Genomic DNA, 23,770 nt, shown 5'->3' with positions numbered 1-23,770 from the left:
TTGCAGAACCACACTTGGACCACATTTGGGACTACACTTAAGTGTGTTTTGTTTATTCAAGGATTCAGCTACCATACACAAACTTATAATTACCTTTTCTAAAGCACATTCATATTGTCATCCCCAGTTATAAAGATAATCTGAAGCAGATATTAACTGTATATTTCTGCTCATAGATCAAAGAACAAAAAGATAATTCCATAACAGACTATCCTAGACACTTCCATTTCATTGACATGAATGCCACATGCCACAAAACATAAATGCCTCTCACATTTTGGATAAGCAGCTTCTATTCTATTTTATTCTCTCATACATGGTGTTCTAAATAATTTAGCAGAACACTGTGTCCATTTTGCTTATCCTAGAAATCTGGAGTCTCAAAAAGAGGATGCAAGATTAATTTCCATGTTTCTTAGCAGGATTATTCTCAGCTGTGCTCTACTTTTGACATGAAATGATAAGAGTTCATGATTCTAAAGAACGGTAGGAGGGAAAACCACAGAATAAAGATAATGGATTTCAAGAAGGAAGACTTTAGCAAACTCATGAAGATGCCCTGGGAAGCAAGTTTAAGAGGTGTCAAGGTTCCTTCCCCACTCTGAACTCTAGGGTACAGATGTGGGGACCTGCATGAAAACCTCCTAAGCTTACTTTTACCAGTTTAGGTTAAAACTTCCCCAAGGTACAGACTATTTTACCCTTTGCCCTTGGACTTCCACTGCCACCACCAAACGTTTATCTGGGTTTATTTTTATTAGGAAAGCGTTTTTTGGAAATGTCTTTCCCCGCAAAATCCTCCCAACCCTTGCACCCCACTTCCTAGGGAAGGTTTGGTAAAAATCCTCACCAATTTGCATCGGTTACCACAGACCCAAACCCTTGGATCTTAAGAACAATGAAAATAAAAGCATTCAATTCTTGAAAAGAAGAATTTTAATACAAGTAACAGTAAAAAAGAAGTAACAATAAAAAGAATCACCTCTGTAAAATCAGGATGGTAAATACCTTACAGGGTAATTACATTCAAAACATAGAGAATCCCTCTAGGCAAAACCTTAAGTTACAAAAAGACACACAGACAGGAATATCCATTCTATTCAGCACAGCTTAATTTCTCAGCCATTTAAAGACATCATAATCTAACGCATATCTAGCTAGATTACTTACTAAATTCTAAGACTCCATTCCTGTTCTGTCCCTGGCAAAAGCATCACACAGACAGACACAGACCCTTTGTTTTTCTCCCTCCCCCCAGCTTTTGAAAGTATCTTGTCCTCTCATTGGTCATTTTGGTCAGGTGCCAGCGAGGTTATCCTAGCTTCTTAACCCTTTACAGGTGAGAGGATGTTTCCTCTGGCCAGGAGGGATTTTAAAGGGGTTTACCCTTCCCTTTATATTTATGACACGCCCCCCCAAATCACAGCTAGGGTGAAATGCTGGCTGGGATTTCTTCCTGGAGCTCTAGGAAAAAACAGAGTTAATAAGACACATGCACCTCTAAATATACTACCAAGTACATAAAGACTAACCATATTTTCCACATCTCAAGGACGATTTTAACCAGTTGATTCTGGGAAACTTTCACGGGAGAGTGCATCAGCCACTTTGTTAGAAGCTCCTGAGATGTGTTGAATGTCGAAATCAAAATCTTGGAGAGCTAAACTCCACCGAAGAAGTTTTTTGTTATTTCCTGTGGCGATATGAAGCCACCGTAGCGCAGCATAGTCAGTTTGCAGGTGGAAACGCCGTCCCCAAACATATGGGCGTAGCTTTTCCAGAGCGTAGACAATGGCGTAACATTCTTTTTCACTGACCAACCAGTTGATTTCCCTCTCAGACAGTTTTTTGCTGAGAAACAGTACAGGGTGGAATTCTTGATCCGGTCCTTCCTGCATTAAAACTGCTCCCACACCATGCTCGGACACATCTATGGTTATAGGAATGGTTTGTCAAAGTCTGGGGCCCTTAGCACAGGGTCAGACATGAGCGTCGCTTTAAGGTGATTAAAGGCCTTCTGACACTCTTCAGTCCACTGACATTTGGCTGTTTCTTTTTGGTTAGGTCTGTCAGAGGGGCAGTGATTTGGCTGTATTGCGGTACAAATTGCCTGTAATAAACTGGCCAAGCCTAAGAAGGATTAAACCTGTTTCTTTGACTTTGGGACAGGCCACTTTTGGATAGCATCCACTTTGGCCTGTAGGGGGTTGATAGTTCCTAGACCCACCTGGTGTCCAAGGTAAGTCACTCTGTTTAGGCCTATTTGACACTTCTTAGCCTTAACAGTTAGTCCTGCCTCCCTTATGCTCTCAAAGACTTTTTGTAGATGTTCCAGGTGTTCTGCCCAGGAATCTGAAAATATGGCCACATCGTCAAGGTAGGTGACTGCATATTCTCCTAATCCCGCTAGGAGACCATCTACAAGTCTTTGGAAGGTGGCGGGTGCATTTCGCAGCCCGAAAGGGAGTACATTAAATTCATACAGCCCGACATGTATGGTGAAGGCTGACCTTTCCTTGGCGGATTCATCTAGCGGTACCTGCCAGTACCCCTTGGTTAAGTCCAAGGTAGAGATGATCTGGGCCTGTCCCAGTTTCTCTAATAGTTCATCTGTGCGTGGCATTGGATAGTTGTCTGGGTGAGTTACAGCATTTAACTTATGGTAGTCCATGCAAAAACGTAACTCCCCATCTGGTTTGGGAACTAGAACCACTGGAGATGCCCATGCACTTCCAGAGGGGCGGATTACACCCATCTGTAACATATCCTGGATCTCCCGTTCTATAGCAGTTTTAGCTTGAGGAGACACCCGGTAAGGCTGGACTTTAATTGAGTGAGCATTACCTGTGTCAATGGAGTGGTATGACCGTTCAGTCAGTCCTGGGATGGCTGAGAACGTCGGCGCGTAGCTAGCGCACAGCTCCTGGATCTGCTGTCGCTGCATACGCCCAAGCGTCATGGAGAGGTTCACCTCTTCCACACCACCCGCACTTTTCCCTTTGTAGTAGACACCTTCAGGCCACTCAGCGTCATCTCCTCCCTGGGCTGTAAACTGACAAACCTTTAATTCTCTGGAGTAAAAGGGCTTTAGAGAATTAATATGGTACACTTTAGGCTTTCGGTTGGAGGCAGGGAATGCTATGAGATAATTAACAGCTCCCCAGGCGCTCCTGGTCCGTGAATGGCCCTTCCCACGAGGCTTCCATTTTATGGGCCTGGAGCGCCTATAAGACCTTGACCTGATCCCCTACTTTGAAGGACCGCTCTCTGGCATGTTTATCATACCAGGCTTTTTGTTCTTTTTGAGCATCTTGTAATTTTTCTTTAGCAAGGGCTAAAGAGGTTCGGAAGGTGTTTTGTAGGTTGGTTACAAAGTCCAGAATGTTAGTTCCTGATGAAGGTGTAAATCCCTCCCATTGCTGCTTCACCAACTGTAATGGCCCCTTAACCTCGCGGCCATATACAAGTTCAAACGGTGAAAACCCTAAACTGTGATGTGGTACAGCTCTGTAGGCAAAAAGCAACTGCTGCAACGCTAGGTCCCAGTCATTGGAGTGCTCATTTACAAATTTACATATCATGGCCCCCAAAGTCCCATTAAATTTCTTCACCATGCCATTTGTTTGATGGTAGTAAGGAGTGGCAAGCAAGTGATTTACCCCATGAGCTTCCCAAAGGTTTTCCATAGTTTCTGCCAGGAAATTAGTCCCTGCATCTGTGAGGATGTCGGGGGGCCAACCTACCCTGCCAAAAATGTCTGCTAGTGGCTGGCACACACTTTTAGCCTTGGTGTTGCTTAGAGCTACTGCTTCCGGCCATCGGGTGGCAAAATCCATGAAAGTCAGTATGTACTGCTTTCCTCTGGGTGTCTTTTTCGGAAAAGGACCCAGAATATCCACAGCTACTCGCTGAAATGGAACTTCAATGATGAGGAGTGGTTGGAGAGGGGCTTTGACCTGGTCTTGGGTTTTCCCACTCTTTGGCATACTTCACAAGACCGGACATGGGTAGAAACATCCTTGTCCATTCCCTCCCAGTGGAATGACCCCCCCAAACGGTCTTTGGTCCTGTTCACCCCAGCATGGCCAATAGGGTGATCGTGGGCTAAGCTCAAGAGCTTGGCCCAGTACTTAGTTGGAACTATCAACTGTCTCTGAAGATGCCAGTCTTCCTGGTGTCCACCAGAAAGAGTTTCCTGGTATAAAAGTCCTCTTTACGCAAGAAAGCTGGATCAATTAGAAGAGCTGAGAGGCAGTGGGTCGCTCCGTGCAGCCGTCCTAGCTCTCTGGAGGCTTTCATCTGCTTCCCTTTCGGTCTGGAACTGTTTCCTTGATGCTGGAGACATCAGTTCCTCATTGGATTGTGGACCTATGCTTGGTCCCTCTGGAAGCGATGTAGCGGATGGGGCTGTTTCCGTTGACTGTGAACTGCTCTTCGCTGGGGCACTATGTTGGGGTTCAGGCTCCGGCTGAGCCTCTTGTGTAGGGTTATGGGCTGCTGTTGGTTCAGGTTTGGTGGGGCCCTCTGGTATTGGGGTTGCAAGTTCTGGATTCAGTGCTGGCAATGGGTCTGGTGCTTGTTGTTCTGCCAGTTCCGGTTCTGGGACTGGCTCTGTCTGGGTCTCTGGGACTGGATCCACTACTGCTGTTGCAGACATTGGCCCGGGGTCCGGGACCATCACCTCTGATAGGGTCCTGGTAGAAGTTTCGGGAACAGCACTAGGCATGACGGCTGGTTTAGTCTGGCTGCGGGTGACCATTCCCACCATCTTGGCTGACTTCACATGATTGGCCAAATCTTCCCCCAACAGCATGGGGATGGGATAATCATCATAGACTGCAAAAGTCCATGTTCCTGACCAGCCCTGGTACTGGACAGGCAACTTGGCTGTAGGAAAATTGAAAGAGTTGGACTTGAAGGGTTGAATCATCACTTGGATCTCTGGGTTGATTAAATTGGGATCCACTAAGGAAGCATGGATAGCTGACACTTGTGCTCCGGTGTCCCTCTGTGTGGTGACCTTCTTCCCGCCCACGCTCACAGTTTCCCTCCGCTCCAAAAGTATCTGGGAGGTATCTGGGCCTGAGGACCTCTGGTGTGATTCCGGTGCAATCTGTTGGGGTTCTTGGGGCAGTTGGACTTTACATGCCCCAGCTCGTTATATTTAAAACATCGTCCAGCTGACGGATCACTGGGGCAAGGTGGGTTGCTGGAGAACGGTGTGGCGGGACGATAAGGTGGCTGGAGGGTTCCTTGGGGGGTAGGTGGGGCCTTGGGCGGCCCCCGGTAATAGGGTGCAGTCTGAGGTTGTCCCTTCTGGTACCCGCTCCAACTGCTACCAGTTTTTTTCTTCTCTGCCACCTCCACCCATTTGGCTCCAATCTCTCCCACCTCGATTACAGTTTTGGGTTTCCCATCTAGGATGTATCTTTCTATTTCCTCCGGAACACCCTCTAAGAACTGTTCCATTTGCATTAGGAAGGGCAAATCTACTAGAGATTCAACACTTGCTCCTGATATCCAGGCATCCCAATGTTTCACAATGTGGTAGGCATGTCGGGTAAATGACACATCTGGTTTCCACCCTAGGGCTCTGAATTGCCGACGGGAAAGCTCGGGTGTTAGCCCCATTCTGACTCTCGCCTTGGTTTTAAAAAGTTCATACTGGTTCATTTGTGCCTTAGGCATTTCAGCCGCCACCTCAGTTAAGGGTCCACTGAGCTGCGGCCTCAGCTCTACCATGTATTGGTCAGTAGAGATGTTGTACCCAAGGCAGGCCCTTTCGAAGTTTTCTAAGAAGGCCTCGGTCTCATCGCCTGCCTTGTAGGTGGGGAACTTTCTGGGATGGGAAGTGATACCTGGAGAAGGATTGCTAGGGTTTGTTGGTATATTCTGCTGAGCTCTTGCCTTCTCCATCTCCAGTTCATGCTTCCTCTCTTTTTCCTTCTCCTCCAGTTCTTTGACCCTTGCCTCCAGTTCTTGTTCCTTTGCCTCCAGTTCTTTTTCCTTTGCCTCCACAGCTCTCCTGTGAGCAGCTGCTTGGTGTTGTTCTGCCTCTTTCGCTGCCTCCCTTTCTTTGTCCTTTGCCTCCATTTCCATCCACATGAGTTCTATCTGTCTTTCATGTTCCTTTTGTTTTTCCTCAGCCTCAGATCTGGCTAATTCCAGCTTTTGTTGAGCCGTGGAGTCTGTCATCCTAACTTCTCTGTTTTTAACTAACTTTACACCCGAGAGTTAGACAGAAAACCAAAACAAAAGAAAAGACTTGGCTTGTAAAATTTTGCTGTGCTGAATATGATACCTATATTCTCTGATAGTGATTGTCAGCCTACAGAGAAATCCTAAAAAAAACCCCTAACACCTTTGTCTCCAGGCACATAGGCAGAAAACCACTCTAGTTACTTTTAGATAAAAAAAAAAACTTCAGGTCTGTGAAGACTTGTGAATTTCCCTGCAGGAGGTTATCTACTCTGCCTTTAGGTAGAGAAAACTGCAATTCACAAAAGATAATTCCCTTTTGTCTCTGCTCTGGCCCCAAAGCAAAGCAAAAAAAGCCAAACTTCCAACTATTTCCAGTTGGAGACCTGCTTTCTAGCAGCCCAAAGGATTTTAAAAATTTCCTTTTAAAATCTGTTTTTCTGGTTCAAAAAATCTCAAATTGATCTCAAAATGATTTCAAGTTAATCCTACCGCTCTGCCACCATATCAAGGTTCCTTCCCCACTCTGAACTCTAGGGTACAGATGTGGGGACCTGCATGAAAACCTCCTAAGCTTACTTTTACCAGCTTAGGTAAAAACTTCCACAAGGTACAAACTATTTTACCCTTTGCCCTTGGACTTCCACTGCCACCACCAAAGGTTTATTTGGGTTTATTTTTATTAGGAAAGCATTGTTTGGAAACATCTTTCCCCCCAAAATCCTTCCAACCCTCGCACCCCACTTCCTGGGGAAAGTTTGGTAAAAATCCTCACAATTTGCATAGGTGACCACAGACCCAAACCCTTGGATCTTAAGAACAATGAAAAAGCATTCAGTTCTTGAAAAGAAGAATTTTCATAGAAGTAACAGTAAAAAAGAATGACAGGTTTCAGAGTAACAGCCATGTTAGTCTGTATTTGCAAAAAGAAAAGGAGTACTTGTGGCACCTTAGAGACTAACCAATTTATTTGAGCATAAGCTTTCGTGAGCTACAGCTCACTTCATCTGATGCATAAAGTGGAAAATACATTGAGGATGTTTTTATACACACAGACCATGAAAAAAATGGATGTTTATCACTACAAAAGATTTTCTCTCCACCCACCCCACTCTCCTGCTGGTAATAGCTTATCTAAAGTGATCACTCTCCTTACAATGTGTATGATAATCAAGGTGGGCCATTTCCAGCACAAATCCAGGGTTTGACAAGAACGTCTGAGGAACAGTGGGGGTGAGGTGGAAGGAATAAACAAGGGGAAATAGGTTACTTTTTATAATTGAAGTGTTCTCTGACTGGTTTATGAATGTTATAATTCTTGACATCTGATTTGTGTCCATTTATTCTTTTACGTAGAGACTGTCCAGTTTGACCAATGTTCATGGCAAAGGGGCATTGCTGGCACATGATGGCATATATCACATTGGTAGATGTGCAGGTGAACGAGCCTCTGATAGTGTGGCTGACGTTATTACGCCCTGTGACGGTGTCCCCTGAATAGCTATGTGGACACAGTTGGCAACAGGCTTTGTTGCAAGGATAGCTTCCTGGGTTAGTGGTTCTGTTGTGTGGTATGTGGTTGCTGGTGAGTATATGCTTCAGGTTTGGGGGGCTGTTGCAGAACACTTCAATCTCTCTGGTCACGCGATTACGGACATGAAAGTTGCGATATTACAACAGAAAAACTTCAGAAACAGACTCCAACGAGAGACTGCTGAATTGGAATTAATTTGCAAATTGGATACAATTAACTTAGGCTTGAATAGAGACTGGGAGTGGTTGAGTCATTATAAAAAGTAACCTATTTCCCCTTGTTTATTTCTTCCCCCCCGCCCCCACTGTTCCTCAGACATTCCTGTTAAACCCTGGATTTGTGCTGGAAATTGCCCACCTTGATTATCATACACATTGTAAGGAGAGTGATCACTTTAGATAAGCTATTACCAGCAGGAGAGTGGGGTGGGGGGAGAGAAAACCTTTTGTAGTGATGAGAAAAGGAGTACTTGTGGCACCTTAGAGACTAACCAATTTATTTGAGCATAAGCTTTCGTGAGCTACAGCTCACTTCATCGGATGCATACTGTAGTGATGAACACCCATTTTTTTCATGGTCTGTGTGTATAAAAATATCCTCATTGTATTTTCCACTTTATGCATCCGATGAAGTGAGCTGTAGCTTACAAAAGCTTATGTTCAAATAAATTGGTTAGTCTCTAAGGTGCCACAAGTACTCCTTTTCTTTTTAGTAAAAAAGAAGTAACAATAAAAAGAATCACCTCTGTAAAATCAGGATGGTAAATACCTTACAGGGTAATTACATTCAAAACAGAGAATCCCTCTAGGCAAAACCTTAAGTTACAAAATGACACACAGACAGGAATATCCATTCTATTCAGCACAGCTTAATTTCTCAACCATTTAAAGAAATCATAATCTAACGTATATCTAGCTTGATTACTTATTAAGTTCAAAGACTCCATTCCTGTTCTGTCCCCGGCAAAAGCACCACACGGACAGACTCCTTGTTTTTCCCTCCCCCCAGCTTTTGAAAGTATCTTGTCTCCTCATTGGTCATTTTGGTCAGGTGCCAGCGAGGTTATCCTAGCTTCTTAACCCTTTACAGGTGAGAGGATTTTTCCTATGGCCTGGAGAGATTTTAAAGGGGTTTACCCTTCCCTTTATATTTATGACAAGAGGAAAAACAGTTTGAGAGAGTTGGCAGTTTTCAAAGAGACATTATTAAGTACACATGAGCAAACTATCCCACTACCTAGGAAAGATAGGAAATACGGCAAGATATCACCCTGGCTTAACCAGGAGACTTTCAGTGATCTGAAACCTAAAAAAGAATCCTACAAGAAGTGGAAACTAGGTCAAATTACTAAGGATGAATATAAAAAAACCCAGCAAAAGCACATGGGGACAAAATCAGAAAGGCCAAGGCACAAAACAACATTAAACTAGCTAGAGACATAAAGGGTAACGAGAATGCATTCTACAAATACATTAGAAGCTAAAGGAAGACCAAGGACAGGGTAGACCCATCACTCAATGAGGGGGGAAAGACAACAACAGAAAACGTGTAAAAATGGCAGAAGTGCTTAATGATTTTTTTGTTTCAGTTTTACCAGAAAGGTTAGCAGAAATTGGATGTCTAACATAGTGAACACCGGTGAAAATGAGGTATGATCTGAGGCTAAAATAGGGAAAGAACAAGTTAAAAATTACTTAGATAAGTTAGATGTCTTCAAGTCAGCAGGGCTCGATGAAATACATCTTAGAATACTCAAGAGGTGGACTGAGGAGATATCTGAGCCATTAATGATTATCTTCAAAAACTCATGGAAGACAGGAGAGATTCTAGAGGACTGGAAGAGGGCAAATAGTGCCAATATATAAAATGGGGAATAAGGATAAACTGGGAAATTACAGACTAGTCATCTTAACTTCAGTACCTGGAAAGAAAATGGACCAAATAACCAAGCAATCAATTTGCAAACACCTAGAAAATAATGTGATAAGTAACAGTCAACATGGATTTGTCAAGAACAAATCATGTCAAGGCAACCTAATAGCTTTCTCTGACAGGGTAACAAGCTTTGTGGATAGTGGGGAAGCAGTAGATGTGATATATCTTGACTTTAGTAAAGCTTTTGATACTGTATCACATGACCTCTCCATAAACAAAAAGGGGAAATACAGCATAGATGGAGTTACTATAAGGTGGGTGTATAACTGGTTGGAAAATCATTCCCAGAGAGTAGTTATCAATGGTTCACAGTCAAGCTGGAAGGGCATATTGAGTGGGGACCCACAGGAATCAGCCCTGTTCAATATTTTCATAAATGATTTAGATAATAGCAGAGAGAGTGCACTTATAAAGATGGCGGACGATACCAGCTGTGAGGGGTTGCAAGTGCTTTGGAGGATAGGATTAAAGTTCAAAATGATCTGGACAAAGTGAAGAAGTGGCCCTAAATAAATAGGATGAAATTCAGTGCGGATAAAGTACTCCACTTAAGAAGGAACATATACAAAATGGGAAATGATTGCCTAGGAAGGAGTACTGTGGAAAGGGATCTGGGGTTATAGTTGATCACAAGCTAAATATGAGTAAATATTGTAACCATTCTGGGATAAATTAGCTGCAGTGTTGTAAGCAAGACACAAGCAGTAATTCTTCCACTCTGCACTGACAAGGCATTAGCGGGAATATTGCCCCCAGTTCTGGGTGCCACATTCCAGGAAAGATGTGGACAAATTGGAGAAAGTCCAGAAAAAAAATGATTAAACGTCTAGAAAACATGACCTATGAGGAAAGATTGAAAAAATTAGGTTGGTTTAGTCTGGAGAAGAGAAGACTGAGTGGGGACATGAAAACAATTTTCAAGTACATAACAGGTTGTTATAAAGAGGAGGGAGAAAAATTGTTCTCCTTAACCTCTGAGGATAGGACAAGAATCAATGGGCTTAAACTGCAACAAGGGAGATTTAGGTTGGGCATTAGAAAAAACTTCCTGTCAGGGTAGTTAAGCACTGGAACAAATTGCCAAGGGAGGCTGTGGAATCTCCATCACTGGAAGTATTTAAGAACAGGTTAGACAAACACCTTTCTGGAATGATCTAGTTATTATGTAGTCCTGCCTTGAGTGCAGGGGACTGGACGAGATGACTCTCAAGGTCCCTTCTGATCCTACATTTCCACACTTCTATGATTCTATAATTGGCTGAATTCATCCAGGGCTTATGATGGCAAAAACTCCAATGAAGAGTCAGGACAAAAAGCAACCTCTTTTTAAGAGACGCCAGAGGTGGCCAATGCAAGCTAAATACTGAACATCACTAGTTTGGCTGAGATGGCTGAGAGATGCATTATTCAGAGCACCAACTTAAGCAACTGGTGGGGCTTTTCTGGAATTCTTGACAAAACTAAAACTGCTTCCCTGTCCCCAACCAGAACTCCCCAAGGATTCTGATAACAAGTCCTGGCCTCCCGTTTGGTGAAACCTCCAAGTGAGCCTTGCTAGCACTGTGAGATCTAATTTACCTCTCCCTCCCACAGCAGTAGAGATGCTGGCTTGGTATATCAGAGTGAAGATCAGAGGAAAATTAGTATAATGTTTAATTTCAAATAGCATGTAATTCTACTCTTGCCAAAAGCTGCCAAAAATATTTATGGACTCAAAGATTTTTCAGGGAACATTCTAAATCTACACAGGTCCAGACTGAGTGCTGCCTTTGCTCAGCTATTCAGGGATAGAAGCTTGTGCAGCTGTTCAAGGACAGCGCACAATGGCAATCCCTTGCTCCTTGTATTCTTAGTAATGCAGAGATTGACTGCTCCTGTTCTCCTGCCCACCGCTTCCAAGAAGGTTGTCAAAAGGCGCTGGAGACAGGAGGATGAGGCCATGGCTATGTGTTTTTTCAGCACCAGCCTGCACAGTGGGGCTGGCACGCCAGAGGAAACAATCTGTACCAGCCCTCTGCTCCCATAAACATGAAACAGCACTGGAGCAGACTGCACCTGCCTGAGACACAATGTCCTTGATGTTTCTTCTTGGGCAGGACTTGTGACTACATGCCGCAATTTAGCACATAATGTTCTGAATGCTAAAGCTGGCATTAGGGTTTTTATGTTACTGATTTTATAAATATATTTTTTTCTTGAGCAATTACTGACTTCACATCTGACGAAGCTGCAGAAAATTAGTTATTTCATCTAGGGTCAGAAATAATTTTTGCTTCTGGCATGTACTTCAAAGCAATTTTTAGAATATGAAACTGAAGAGATATCTTGTACTAAAATGCCCGATTTTGATCTTCAACCTCAGAAACATGGAAAGCATACAGATTTGAACACTTATAGAGCATGACAGACTCCTGTGGCTCATCAATTAAGTGTTCCAGTCCAACAAAGCCCAATTTTAAATAACTGTTCAAACATGTATTCATATATCAGTCTGGTTTAGAATTGTGTCTCCAGTATTTTTGAATGCATACATTTGGCTCTAGTATTTTTTACTGAAAAAAAATTGACGTGATAAAGAAACTAGCACCCATGTAATTTTATTGTGCTAGGCCTGATCCAATCCAAAGCCCACTACATCTCAGTAGAAGTCTTCCCATAGACTTCAATGGGCTTTACCCTAAAGAGTAAATATGTTTTGACTACTAATCAGAATTTTAAATATTTTTTTAATTTAATAGAATGAACAGGTTGTATCAGAGATTCTGTTACATTTACCAGGACTTAAAAATATAAATAGCACAAACATAGGTCCATATCTAAAATATCTAGATAGTTGGTTCTATCCACCCATAAGGAGTCCTATTGCCTTCAAGGAACAGTCTGTTGTAGAGCATTGTATCTAATCAAAGTTTTTTTGAGATATTTCATTAAGAGTTTTCAGTCTACAAACCAGTCCATCAGAGGTCGCATTGAATGAAGTTTCTGAAATCCATTCAAGTACCATAGGGACCTTTTCGGATTTCCACTGCCTTATGATACATAAAATTGAACATGAAAAATAAAAGAATTCAAAAATTTGTCAGAAACAGTACAATAATATTCAGGAGGGATACTTAAGAGAAACATTGGATCAAGTTGAGCAGTGGTTCTCAACCAGGGGGCTGGGGACCCCTGGGGGGCCATGAGTAGGTTTCAGGGGGTCCGCGAAGCATGACTGGCATTAAACTCGCTGGGCCCAGGGCAGAAAGTCAAAGCTCTATCACGCAGGACTGCAACCCAGGGCCCCGAGTGAAGCTGAAGCCCAAGCAACTTAGCTTTGCAGGGCTCACTGTGGTGTGGGGCCCTGGGCAATTGCCCTACTTGCTACCCCCCTAACGCCAGCCCGGGCTTTTATATGCAGAAAAAACGTTGTTGTGGTACAGCTGGGCCATGGAGGTTTTATAGCATGCTGGGGGAGGCTCAGAAAGAAAAAGTTTGAGAACCCCTGAAGTATTCTCATTGTGTTCTTCCAACCATAGCTCTCAAAACACCAAGATTAAAACGAAGGCTGTAATGGATGACAAAGAATGAAAATGAGAAACACAAAAAATTATTCATTGAGGAAACTTTAGTGTGTAGTATTCATTCCTTTAGAGCAAATAATTCTTTGTATAACCTCTCATGATTCTTGAGGGGTATCAGATTTGTACTGAACATAGGTAGTTTTGGGACTAAAATGAGTGACATTTGAGAGGTATGGTTCCAACTGTCCATTCACTGTTTTCTATATATTTTCCCAAGAGCTCAGTATTTATTTTTAATTTCAATATGTTCGGGGGTTAAAAACCAAACTCAACAAGATCTGTAATCTGAGTTAGAGTGAGTTGGAGCCTGACCCTGCAAACAGTAAGGAGCAGATCCTCAACTGGTGTAAATTGTCATATAGCTACATTGACTTCACCAGCTGACTAACAGTCCAGAATGCAGTGCTTATTACTTGAGTAGTCTCATTTGTTGCAATGGGACTACTTGTAATAACTGTGCCCAGCACTAAGTACATGATTGATCCCTTTACATACTTGCACCAGCACACGAAAGTGAATAGCTAGCTAGCTCTGACAAAGAGCCAGGAACCAAATTCCATCTTTGGAGGGAAGCACGACTCCCATAAAAGTCAAATCTAGTAGTTTTCCATTAACCATTATAATAAAAGCAATACAGAGAAAGATCTCAACACAAGGCTTAACTATACTGAAAATCTCAAAAATGATTCAGGGCATATCCAGCTCTGACTTATTTAAATCCCATAAGGTGAAGAAAGGAAATTATTTTACAATACTTCCAGAGGCAATTACACTGAGTATTTTTATAGTTGAAATAGGTATTAATATAACCCATGATCATCCATAGAGTAAGAAGTGATAGTGTACCATAGTCCAGTATATGTGACTTTGTTCAATTTACAGAAATGCCCTCTAAAATCTAAAGAGCTTAAATGTGCAGTAATAGAGCACACCTGGTCAAGATTCCAGCGATGACCGATGGCAAAATGCTATTGTTCTAATACTGATGTAGCACAGCTTTTGTGACAATGGTGTGCTTTCACTGCTGAAAAGGAAAATTGTTTCCCCTAGGCTACTGTTGCTATTGGTGATATTGAAATCTCTGTGATATACTGCAGAACATGGAAGAATTTTGATGAATAAAAGAAGATACAATATAACAGTTCAACATTTCCTGAAAGATTGTCTTGGGTTACAGCGCTGGATTGGGACTCAGGAGATCTCTAGTCCATTAAGTGACTTGCCCACGGTTGAGAGGAATAATCTCTCTGGCCCAGATCCTCTAAAATATTTAGGATCCTAACTTCCATTAAAGCTAGGGGCCTAAATACATTTGAGGATCTTTCCCATGTGTAAAATGAGGTTAATAATGCCTCTTTTCTCTGTCCATGGATAGCAGTTAGAAGATGCTGTAAGTTTCACTGACTCGTAATGACACCTTAGAAGCCATTTTACCTTCAGGGATTGTTATTGTACAGCTCACTTTGGCCATGATCCTCTTACCACTGGGTAGGGGAGGGCTAAGCTGGGGTCAACCAAGCCCTAATAATTTGGTGATTGTTTTATACAGTAAAACAAAGATTGTTTTCAATGCTCAGCATTCACTTGCATCACTCCTTAAGGGTGACACAAAACTAAACTACAACAAAAACAAAGGATGGTATTTTGCCCAGGTTGCTCTATGAAAATCAAGTGGATTTTTACCAACTTTTAGAAGTCTGCCTGATAATTTACAGAGACTGAAGGGCTTTTCCAGGTCTCCAGAAACCAGATATTTCAGTGCTTTGTGTCTTGGCATCTATCTATTTCTCTTTTGTTGTCCCTCTTCTCCTGGCTGGCACAGGCCTGGCAGGAGTTTGTGAGCTGGCAACAGATACCTGGCACCTTGTGAGAGGAGAGAAATAAAAGTCCAGCAGGTAGTGGAGGGACATTATGGATCTCCCTCATGTGCCTGTCTACAGGTCACAATGGGTACCACCCAAGCAGGGTTTAAAGTGGCTAATATCCAGCATTTAAGATCTTTGCTCGGAAGTACTGGATAGCACTGATCACTTTTATTTGGGGTCAGGAAGCAATATTTTGTCATGGAAAACTGGCATGGCTGGGCGGAGTTTGGTAGCTGTCTGAGGAAATTTTCAGTGGGAATAGCTCTTACAGATGTAGCTAGATTTATTAGCATGTGAGAGAATGCTGGTTCATATGTTGAATGGAGTGATTGTTTCGGATATGTTACTGACTAGGCATAGGTAAGTGGTTTGTTCATGTTTGGTCACAACTTAAAAAGCAGTGTCCACGTTGCAGTATATGACAGAAGTTAGCCCAGCACAACAAAGCCAGCCTCAAACTGGGAATGACAGGCCTCAGTGGTGGCACAGGATTGAGAACTCCCCCCCCATAACATGCCCATTTTTCTCCACATAAAAGGCAGGGAAATAGGGGTACCAACAGTGGTGAGCTGGAGCCGGTTCCCACCAGTTCACTAGAACCGGTTGTTAAATTTAGAAGCCCTTTTAGAACCAGTTGTTCCGCCAGGGACAACCGGTTCTAAAAGGGCTTCTAAATTTAACTGGCCAAAAATGGCACCATAGGCCAAAAGTGGCTTCCTCTGCTTCCCCCCAGCTATGCTCCCCCGCCCCTAGGAGCCAGAGGGACCTGCCGGATGCTTCCTGGGAGCTGCCCCAGGTAAGCACCTCCGGGACTCCCCACCTCATCCCCCAGCAGGTGCCTCTGGCTCTTAGGAGTGGGGTGGGCACCCTCTACGGTGGCCCATGAGACCCTCCTGCCCGGTTCTGGGGGCAGTCAGGGGACAGGGGAGGGGGGGTGGATGGGGTTGGGAGGGGCATCAAGGAACGCGGGGGGGGTTGGATGAGGCAGGAGTCCTGGAGGGGCGGGCGTGGGCAACGACCCCCTCGTGGGGTGAGGGGGAAACCCGTTCTTAAGATTTTGGCAGCTCATCACTGGGTACCACCACCCTTGCTGGCTGTGACAAAGCTGGATATTATTTACTGTTTTAACAATTTGCTTTAAAGGAGTTATTTTGAAAAAGTATTGCAGCCAGTGACCTTAAATCCAAACACCTGTGTTCAGTGTATTTATTTGTGTGGGTTGCATAAACCTGGAGTGGCACTTCACAACCATGTATCATTTAGTGTAGCTGACAGGAAGAATAAAAGAGAAGTATGCCCACTGGAAGAAGCTTATTACTCAGCATATAGTACAACAGAAATTAACTCACTCCCACCAACGTGGTTTTGCTGTGAAGAGTACTAGGTGATTTGCCGATCAATTTTTTTAATATGCCTCCAAGTGAAGCAAAGTTGGTATCTATTCCCTTGTTGTTCCTTTTAGACACAAACATTTAATAACCAGAAAGGCAAGTGATAAGCAGAATCCATTAGGAAGCCAGCCTTGGATGCTAATGGCTTTAGTAAAGTAATTACTAAGAATTAGGATAACAGTTATACTTTTCTCCCATATATGACAATATTTTTCTAGCAGGAAGTCAATTTATCAAAAGCAGTATACAGTTTAGAGATCTGAAGACTAAATATCAAAAGAAATTGACATTGTACATTTAATTATTTTGAGCATTAGCAGGTCTCAGAAAATGCACTGTATAACTGGTTTATTCTGAAACAGTGATCGATCTATCCACTTTATTCTTGGATGATTTATTAATGTTTATATTTTAAATGAATTAAGAAGTGCAACAGTAACAAGACAGGTCTAATACATATATTTTAAATGAGAGAGTGTGTGTGTGCTTTTTTGCCCAAGGAGCCAGCAAGAATATCTCAATCTGTTAAGACTGTTAAGCCTTAAAACAGACTTTCCTATAGTCAAATTAGTCATAACTCTCAAATTTACTGAACCACAATTTATTCAATTTAACTGAATTTAAGCTAAACCAGACTCTTAGTTAAATAATTATGGTGATAATCAAAATGGGACAATGTATTAGCTTTCCATAAGATCTGGTTGATGGAATTTTCCAAAACAGATTTCAATTTAATCAAGAGGATACACAATCTTGAAGCTGTTTTGTGAGGGTAGATGCCCATTCACCCACCCAAAGCCACACCGTCTTCAGTGGGAGTGTATGTGGGTGCCAGTGCCTAATAGGCAGAAGAGCTGCCTTCAGGGAGAAATCATGTTCTCAACATGGCAAAATATATGATCTATTTCAAGAAGACTATAGAGATACGTTTAAGAAAGATTGTGATTTGGAGATGCTCCCTCATAAGGGACAGTGTTGTGAGTGCGATAATTTGGAGATGTGCTCTGGAGGCAGGGGCTGGGAACAGGGAATGGCTGTGTGCAGCAGTTCACCACAGTAACTCTCCAGTTTGTTTTATTACTTTCTCATTCACTACTTTGTTACTCAATGAACCCCAAGTTCATTGAAAGACCACCTCCACTAGTAAGTAATGCAAATTGTTCTTTAATTAATGGGAATGGATGGTATGCCTCTGCACATTCTATCCATGATCATACAAAAACAATACCACATTCTTATTATCTTCTATTGTTGGCAGTGTACAATTTGGGGAACAAGGATGAAGAAAAACTCTGGATCTTCCTACCAAGATTAGAATTACCCTTTCAAAAAATGTTGTCTCCAAAATTAAATCTTTGGGGTAGGAATAATATCTCCCTCTGTGTTTGTTCAGTGCCTACGCATGATGGGGCTGCTAATCCTAACTGGGGTCTTTGTGCATTGCTGCAATACAAATTAATAACACTACATGAATACTTTAGCAGTACTGTAAGTCTCTTAGTTTCACTGCTCTCATTTTCAGTAAGTCTCCAAGTACTGAACAGTCACAAATCAACACTGTGAGATCTGCAGAAGTAGCACAAGAGAACACCAACAGTAATAGAAAAAAGAATTTATATTTCAGTGGTTACGATATTGAGGGTTGCTCAAGAAAAAATAGTTGGAAAGGGAAAACCAATTCATGGTGCAAAAGAAAACACTGCTTGTGCCCAATGCAGTGGATAAATTAAAATACTATGACTATGAAAAATGACCCCAATAAACATCAGTTGCTGTCACAATCTTCCAGATGCTAGTCACACAAATTAAAGCTGATTAAGGGAAACTTTAACTGGGGCATCCAATTATTTTAAGTTTTCATGTTGGTTTTTAAAGATAAGGAAAGAAAACACATAACAATCCTTCTTGGGGCTAGCTGCTTCCATTTTTCTTTTTCTATTTTCTCCACCCGCACTTTGGAAATATAATCCCATGTGGGTTGGCAGGAGAGTTGTGTGGATCCTTCCAAAGCAAAGGCCACAGTTTCTCCTTCCCACCATAAAACCTGGAAGAGTTTGTGGTGTTTTCCCTGTGTTCTTCCATTTTGTGGAGGATGTTTGCCTCTTTGTAGAGTGACTCACAGGTGTGGGGTATCCACAAATGGCAAAGGCCACCTTTTAAAGGATTCCCCCCTGTGGAGGGGCAGCGGGGGCATGAAAAAGCAATATAGCCCAGAGAGTATTACCTTTCCTTGGGAATCTCTGTGGGTCTGGTGGGGAGGCGATGTTTCCTCTCCTCAAGACTTGGCCTACTCAGTCTCTGCCCACACCCACTGTATGGATCCCGGCCTTGCAGAACCCATTGTGAAGTCCAAAGATGAGACGGACCAATCATTTTACAATTAGAGCATGCGAGATCAATGCAAAGCATGGGAGGCACTTTTCACATAGATCTTGGAGAGGTGTTGCAAATTTTGGGTCTCATCATAACACACATCAAATTGGTTTTACATATTTTCAGAAAATAAAGCACTTGATATCACCTGATATATGTTACAGAACATAAAGACATAACAAAGATTTACAGGTTTAAATCTAAGAAAAACCTATGGCTACACTCAAATTTCTGACTCCTTTTAGTATTTCCATCAAAAAAGTGATAATGTAAAATTATAGCGAACATAGAAAAAATAAGATTCAACTAGAAATTAATAGGACCAAACATGTCAATGGTCTGGAAGTTACATTAGGGAATCTAATGCACATCAGTACTTGAATAAATATAATCAGATTTGACTCAAGTTTAGAGTCACATTCAAAATTTAATACTGAATTTATAAATTCTATCAAAGCAAAAGCACAGCAAAATTTTAATTATTCTAATTCAGCATATATAGGCACATAGATGGCCACAAGGTAAACCACAACTAAATCAAAAGACTGAGAAGTTTAAGCTTGAGTAAGTATTCTAAAGTATCAGAAATCAGAGTGTCCCTTGAAAGAGCATATATGAGAGTATCTCATACTGTTTTCAGATGATGACAAAGACAATGATGAAAAGAAGCATTCTAGGTCTAGCAGTAGAGCAAGGTGTCAATCGCTGAAACACAGTTCTAAACATACTTGGTACCATAGATGAAGATGGTCTTGACACCATTGATGTTAGAGTTGAAGAAATCAATGGGAACTCATGCTCTTGCCTGACCTGCAGGTCCCCTTGTACCATGTATGTTGTCAGTACTGTACAGTGCAGCGGGGCAAAAAGTGGAGCTGAAGGGTCAGCAATGCTGTTATTATCAGTACTGATATAATTGGTATCAGAGTAGCAGTCCCAAGGAGTCCCAAGGAAACTATACTGGAGGTTGATGGTTTTGAGAGTTAAGCAGAGGTGACAGTATGAGTCAGTACCAGTGCAGCCATAGTTTGCATATATTGTTTCACTGCCGAAGCCTCAGTACTGAGATCTTCAATGGTAATCACGCTGAACTGCAAAGTCTCCTTAGATCTCAAATGGTATGGGGAAGCCATCCTATCAAAGAACATAATTGTTGGGGGATCTACCTCTAACGTTCTCCAAGCTATGTGCCTTTTTGGCAGAAAGTTTCTTATTGGACTTTCTCAAGCTTGGAGCTAAAGTTTTGACTGATGAGGCTTGGGAGCTGGTAGACCTTGTGCTGATAGGAGCACTCCCGCAGATGGGCATGCCACACACAAGCAGTGAGACATGCCAGGATCTGATGCCAGTCTCAATAATCTGTCCATTAAAAACATTTGAAGGTGGACTTCCCTTGATTTCAACATCCTTTTTGAAAAGGACACACATATCACACGTTTTACCAGGGATGTATAATTTCCCAAAGTAAATGAGCATCTTGTGTCCCCATCATTAATAAGCATAGCAGCCTTTCATGAGGTTCAATATTTCAATCTGTGGGATTTAGGATTCGCGATCCCTACACCTTGGTATCAAAAAATAACAAATATAAAATTTTCCTGGTCAAAAGGAAACCTCTCTCTCTTCTCCTGCCTGATTCAGGCCTGTGAGGAGTATGCAAGCTGGTAACAGGAGAAAAAAAAAGGCTAGCGACCAGATGGACCTCTCTCATAGGCTTGTATATAGGTCACAATGGGTGATGCCCAAGAAGAATACATTTAAGATCTGAGCTCAGAAGTACTGGATAGCACTGATCTCTTTATTTGGGGGTCAAGAAGCAATATTCCCTGTCATGGAAAACTGGCATGGCTGGCCTGTGTTTCGTAGTTGTCTGCAGAAATTTTCAATGGGAATGGCTCTTACAGTTGGAGCTAGATTTATTAGCATGCCAGAGTATGCTGGTTCATATCTTAAATAAATTAAGAAATGCAACAGTCACACAACAGGTCTCATATATATTTCTTCTTGTTTTTCAAAAGGAAACCTATTAAAAAGTTTTACCAATGGACAAATAACTAACCTAAATATCTCTTACACTAACTACTAACTGGGGTGGACTATACACAAGAAACACAAGAGACAGCACTACATAAAGAATGGCCAGCAAGCAGCTCCATCTTGAAACTAGAAGTGCTAAGTCACCTTTTATGTTCTCCGTGAGGGGCATGAAAACACTCAGAACACACGCATAGCCACAATGGACACTGTTGGCCAAAAGACTGATCTCAGGTGCATGCATACCATAAATGGAATATATATATTTTGACAGTCACTCAAAAGAGAACCTTAGCCTTGACTTCGTAATGTTTTCTGAAAAGTCCTGAAAAGACAGAAGTCTGTCTGTGCTTCAAAAAAGAATTAAGCTGGTACAGGAAAAGTACTATACAGTTTTCCCTGATATCCCACATTATATTAAGCACAGATGTTGTAGTGAGCTGTTTAACTTAATTTTGAACTCTAACGCTCGCTGGCCTTTAAAAAGAAAATCTAAGGTTCTGGTTCACTTATTTAGGTTCATTAAAAAAATTGTTTCCTCCCTTGGGGTTCACTCATGTACCAATAAAAAAAAAATGAAAGTCCTCAGTCACATTCATTACCCTTGGAAGGATTCCAGTGAATGGTCATTAAGATGATAAGAACAGTGTAGCAGAGTTGGGAGTACAGAGACTAGGGAGAAAGAACAGGAAAGATTTTCCCTCCTCTACAAAAGGACTAAGGGGAAAAGGGAACTGAAAGTAACATGTTTCAGTACTGGTTGGTCTGTGTAAAGATATATGGATGTGATTTTTTTCAGGTGGTCAATAGAATAACTCAGAAAGACAACTGAAATTTTGTGGGTTTTTTATTTAAAAAAAAGACAAAAAAAGACAGGTTTTTGCCAGTTCTTTCTGCTCCAGTCATCTCACATATGCCACACAAACATAACTGATAAGCAGAAAGCTTTTTAAAAAGTTATAAACAATCTGGCAATGGGAAGAATCAGAAAATCTATCAAAATAAGGATAAGTAGGCAGGATAATTAGAGAAAAATATATATTGAATATAAATTCCATTGAATATTCTAGCTAATAATGAAAGGTTGTTCAAATGTATTCACAACAGACAAGAGGAGAGGGAAATCTGATCTACTCATATCAATAGTGGAGAAATTGAGATTGTTTACTAAAAGGTTATTTTTCTCTCTGAGGCTCTTTTATGCCTTTACACTTATTAATAGTTGAAAAAAAACCCCACCTAATTGTTTTGCAGCTTTCACTCTTGAGGCCCTCACTTCACATTGACAACTCTTCTGGCTGAGGAAACTTAGATGAGGCTCCCTCATTAGGCTTGGTCAATCTTCTTCCCCTAAATAGCCATAGGGATTGTAACAGAACAATGCAAGGCAGGCTAGCTAGCTGCCTGTGGACCGAGTGATCTGTCTCTGCAGTGCTCCCACTCCATGACAGCCTAGTTACAGGGTTATTTTACTTCCAGCTTGACAAGAAGAGCAGCAAGTGGAGAGCTGACTGGGACAATAGGGAGAAATCCGAGTATTGTACGTAGCTACTTGGAATATGGAAATGATTAACAATTGACTCAAGTTTAGGTTTGAACTCAATTCTCTTATTCTTTTCTTCATTGTAGAAGTTATGCATTACAGTTACATATACAACAGAAGTACTTGCTTGATAGTCTTATAATAATAATTGTGTCTATATATATATATAGGTTCTTTTATTGCCCTCCTAACTATGGTATCTGAGTATCTTCCAGCAGTACATTGAGGAATATGAAAGATAAAAAAGCTTGACATGTTCCTGAGAAAAGAAGACTGAGGGACGCCCTGATAACAGTCTTCAAATATGTTAAGGGCTGTTATAAAGAAGGCAGTGATCAGTTGTTCTCCACATCCACTGAAGATAGGACAAGAAGTTATGGGCTTAATCTGCAGCAAGGAAGATTTAGGTTAGATATTAGAAAAAGCTTTCTAATTATACGAATAGTTAAGTGCTGGAATAGGCTTCGAAGGGCAGTTGTGGAATCTCTATCATTGGAGGTTTTTAAAAACAAGTTGGACAAACAGCTGTCAGGGATGGGCTACATTTACTTGGTCCTGCCACAGCGTGGGAGACTGGACTTGATGACGTCTTTAGGCCCACCCAGCCCTACATTTCTGTGATTCTATGTGGCCACCATCTGTCATATGTGGTTTATTCTCTAAGACTCTCCCCAGGGTAGAAATGTGTGCAGTGGAGTGTTTTGTTTTGGATTTTTTTTATATAATACACACATACAGAGCTATGGTTTATGCTAGAAGAGGCAAGGTCAAAGAAATGTGCAAGGCAAGGTTCAGGAGTTTGATTTGGGACAATGTCAAATGTTCATACCAGTTTTTGTTTTATCTACACACCCATCCCTAACTACGATAAACATATTAGAAACACAGAATGATAGTGCTTGAATATGCCTGCTGTAAACCAACCTGTTTTAATACTGGTTTAACAATCAGAACAAATGTATGGATCTGGTCACAGGTATACTCAGTGCAAAGGAATCATGAGCAACTGTTACACAGTTCAGCTCACTGCAGACTTCATTTAAGTCAAAGATAAGAATAGAAGGCATTGACAGAAGGATTTCACCTTATGGGTTTTACTAGAAGACCTAGGTAATAAATTATTATATACTTTATGTGGGAGACAAATATCAATGTGTCACCCAAAAGACACTGAAGATTCTTTTGACACTCAAAAATACGGGACTTACAGACCTAAAGGAAGTATCTTTTTAATTAAAACCTACTGCAAAATAATAATACTGCAAAAAACTCCTGCAAAGGCTTAATATATTGCTTAGGAGACAAATGAATCTTGCAGTTCCAAATGAGCTATG

The 23,770-nt window shown here is 41.6% G+C and overlaps 1 protein-coding gene across 6 annotated transcripts in view; it reads right to left on the bottom strand.

Moving 5' to 3' along the window:
* ANKS1B (ankyrin repeat and sterile alpha motif domain containing 1B) overlaps positions 1–23,770 on the bottom strand; it is a 754,695-nt gene that overhangs the window by 433,299 nt on the left and 297,626 nt on the right. For 4 of the 6 annotated variants that reach the window (XM_077807665.1, XM_077807666.1, XM_077807669.1 and 1 more), the window contains exon 13: positions 13,705–13,715. The exons of the other annotated variants lie outside the window; for them this stretch is intronic. In XM_077807665.1, coding sequence (XP_077663791.1) covers positions 13,705–13,715 — 11 coding nt within the window. The remainder of the gene's footprint in view (positions 1–13,704; positions 13,716–23,770) is intronic. 6 annotated transcript variants of the gene reach the window in all.

The sequence above is a fragment of the Eretmochelys imbricata genome, chromosome 1, assembly GCF_965152235.1.
Source record: "Eretmochelys imbricata isolate rEreImb1 chromosome 1, rEreImb1.hap1, whole genome shotgun sequence".
NCBI lineage: Eukaryota > Metazoa > Chordata > Testudines > Cheloniidae > Eretmochelys > Eretmochelys imbricata.
Note: the sequence above shows the minus strand (reverse complement) of the source record. Positions and strands in the feature narration are given on the sequence as shown.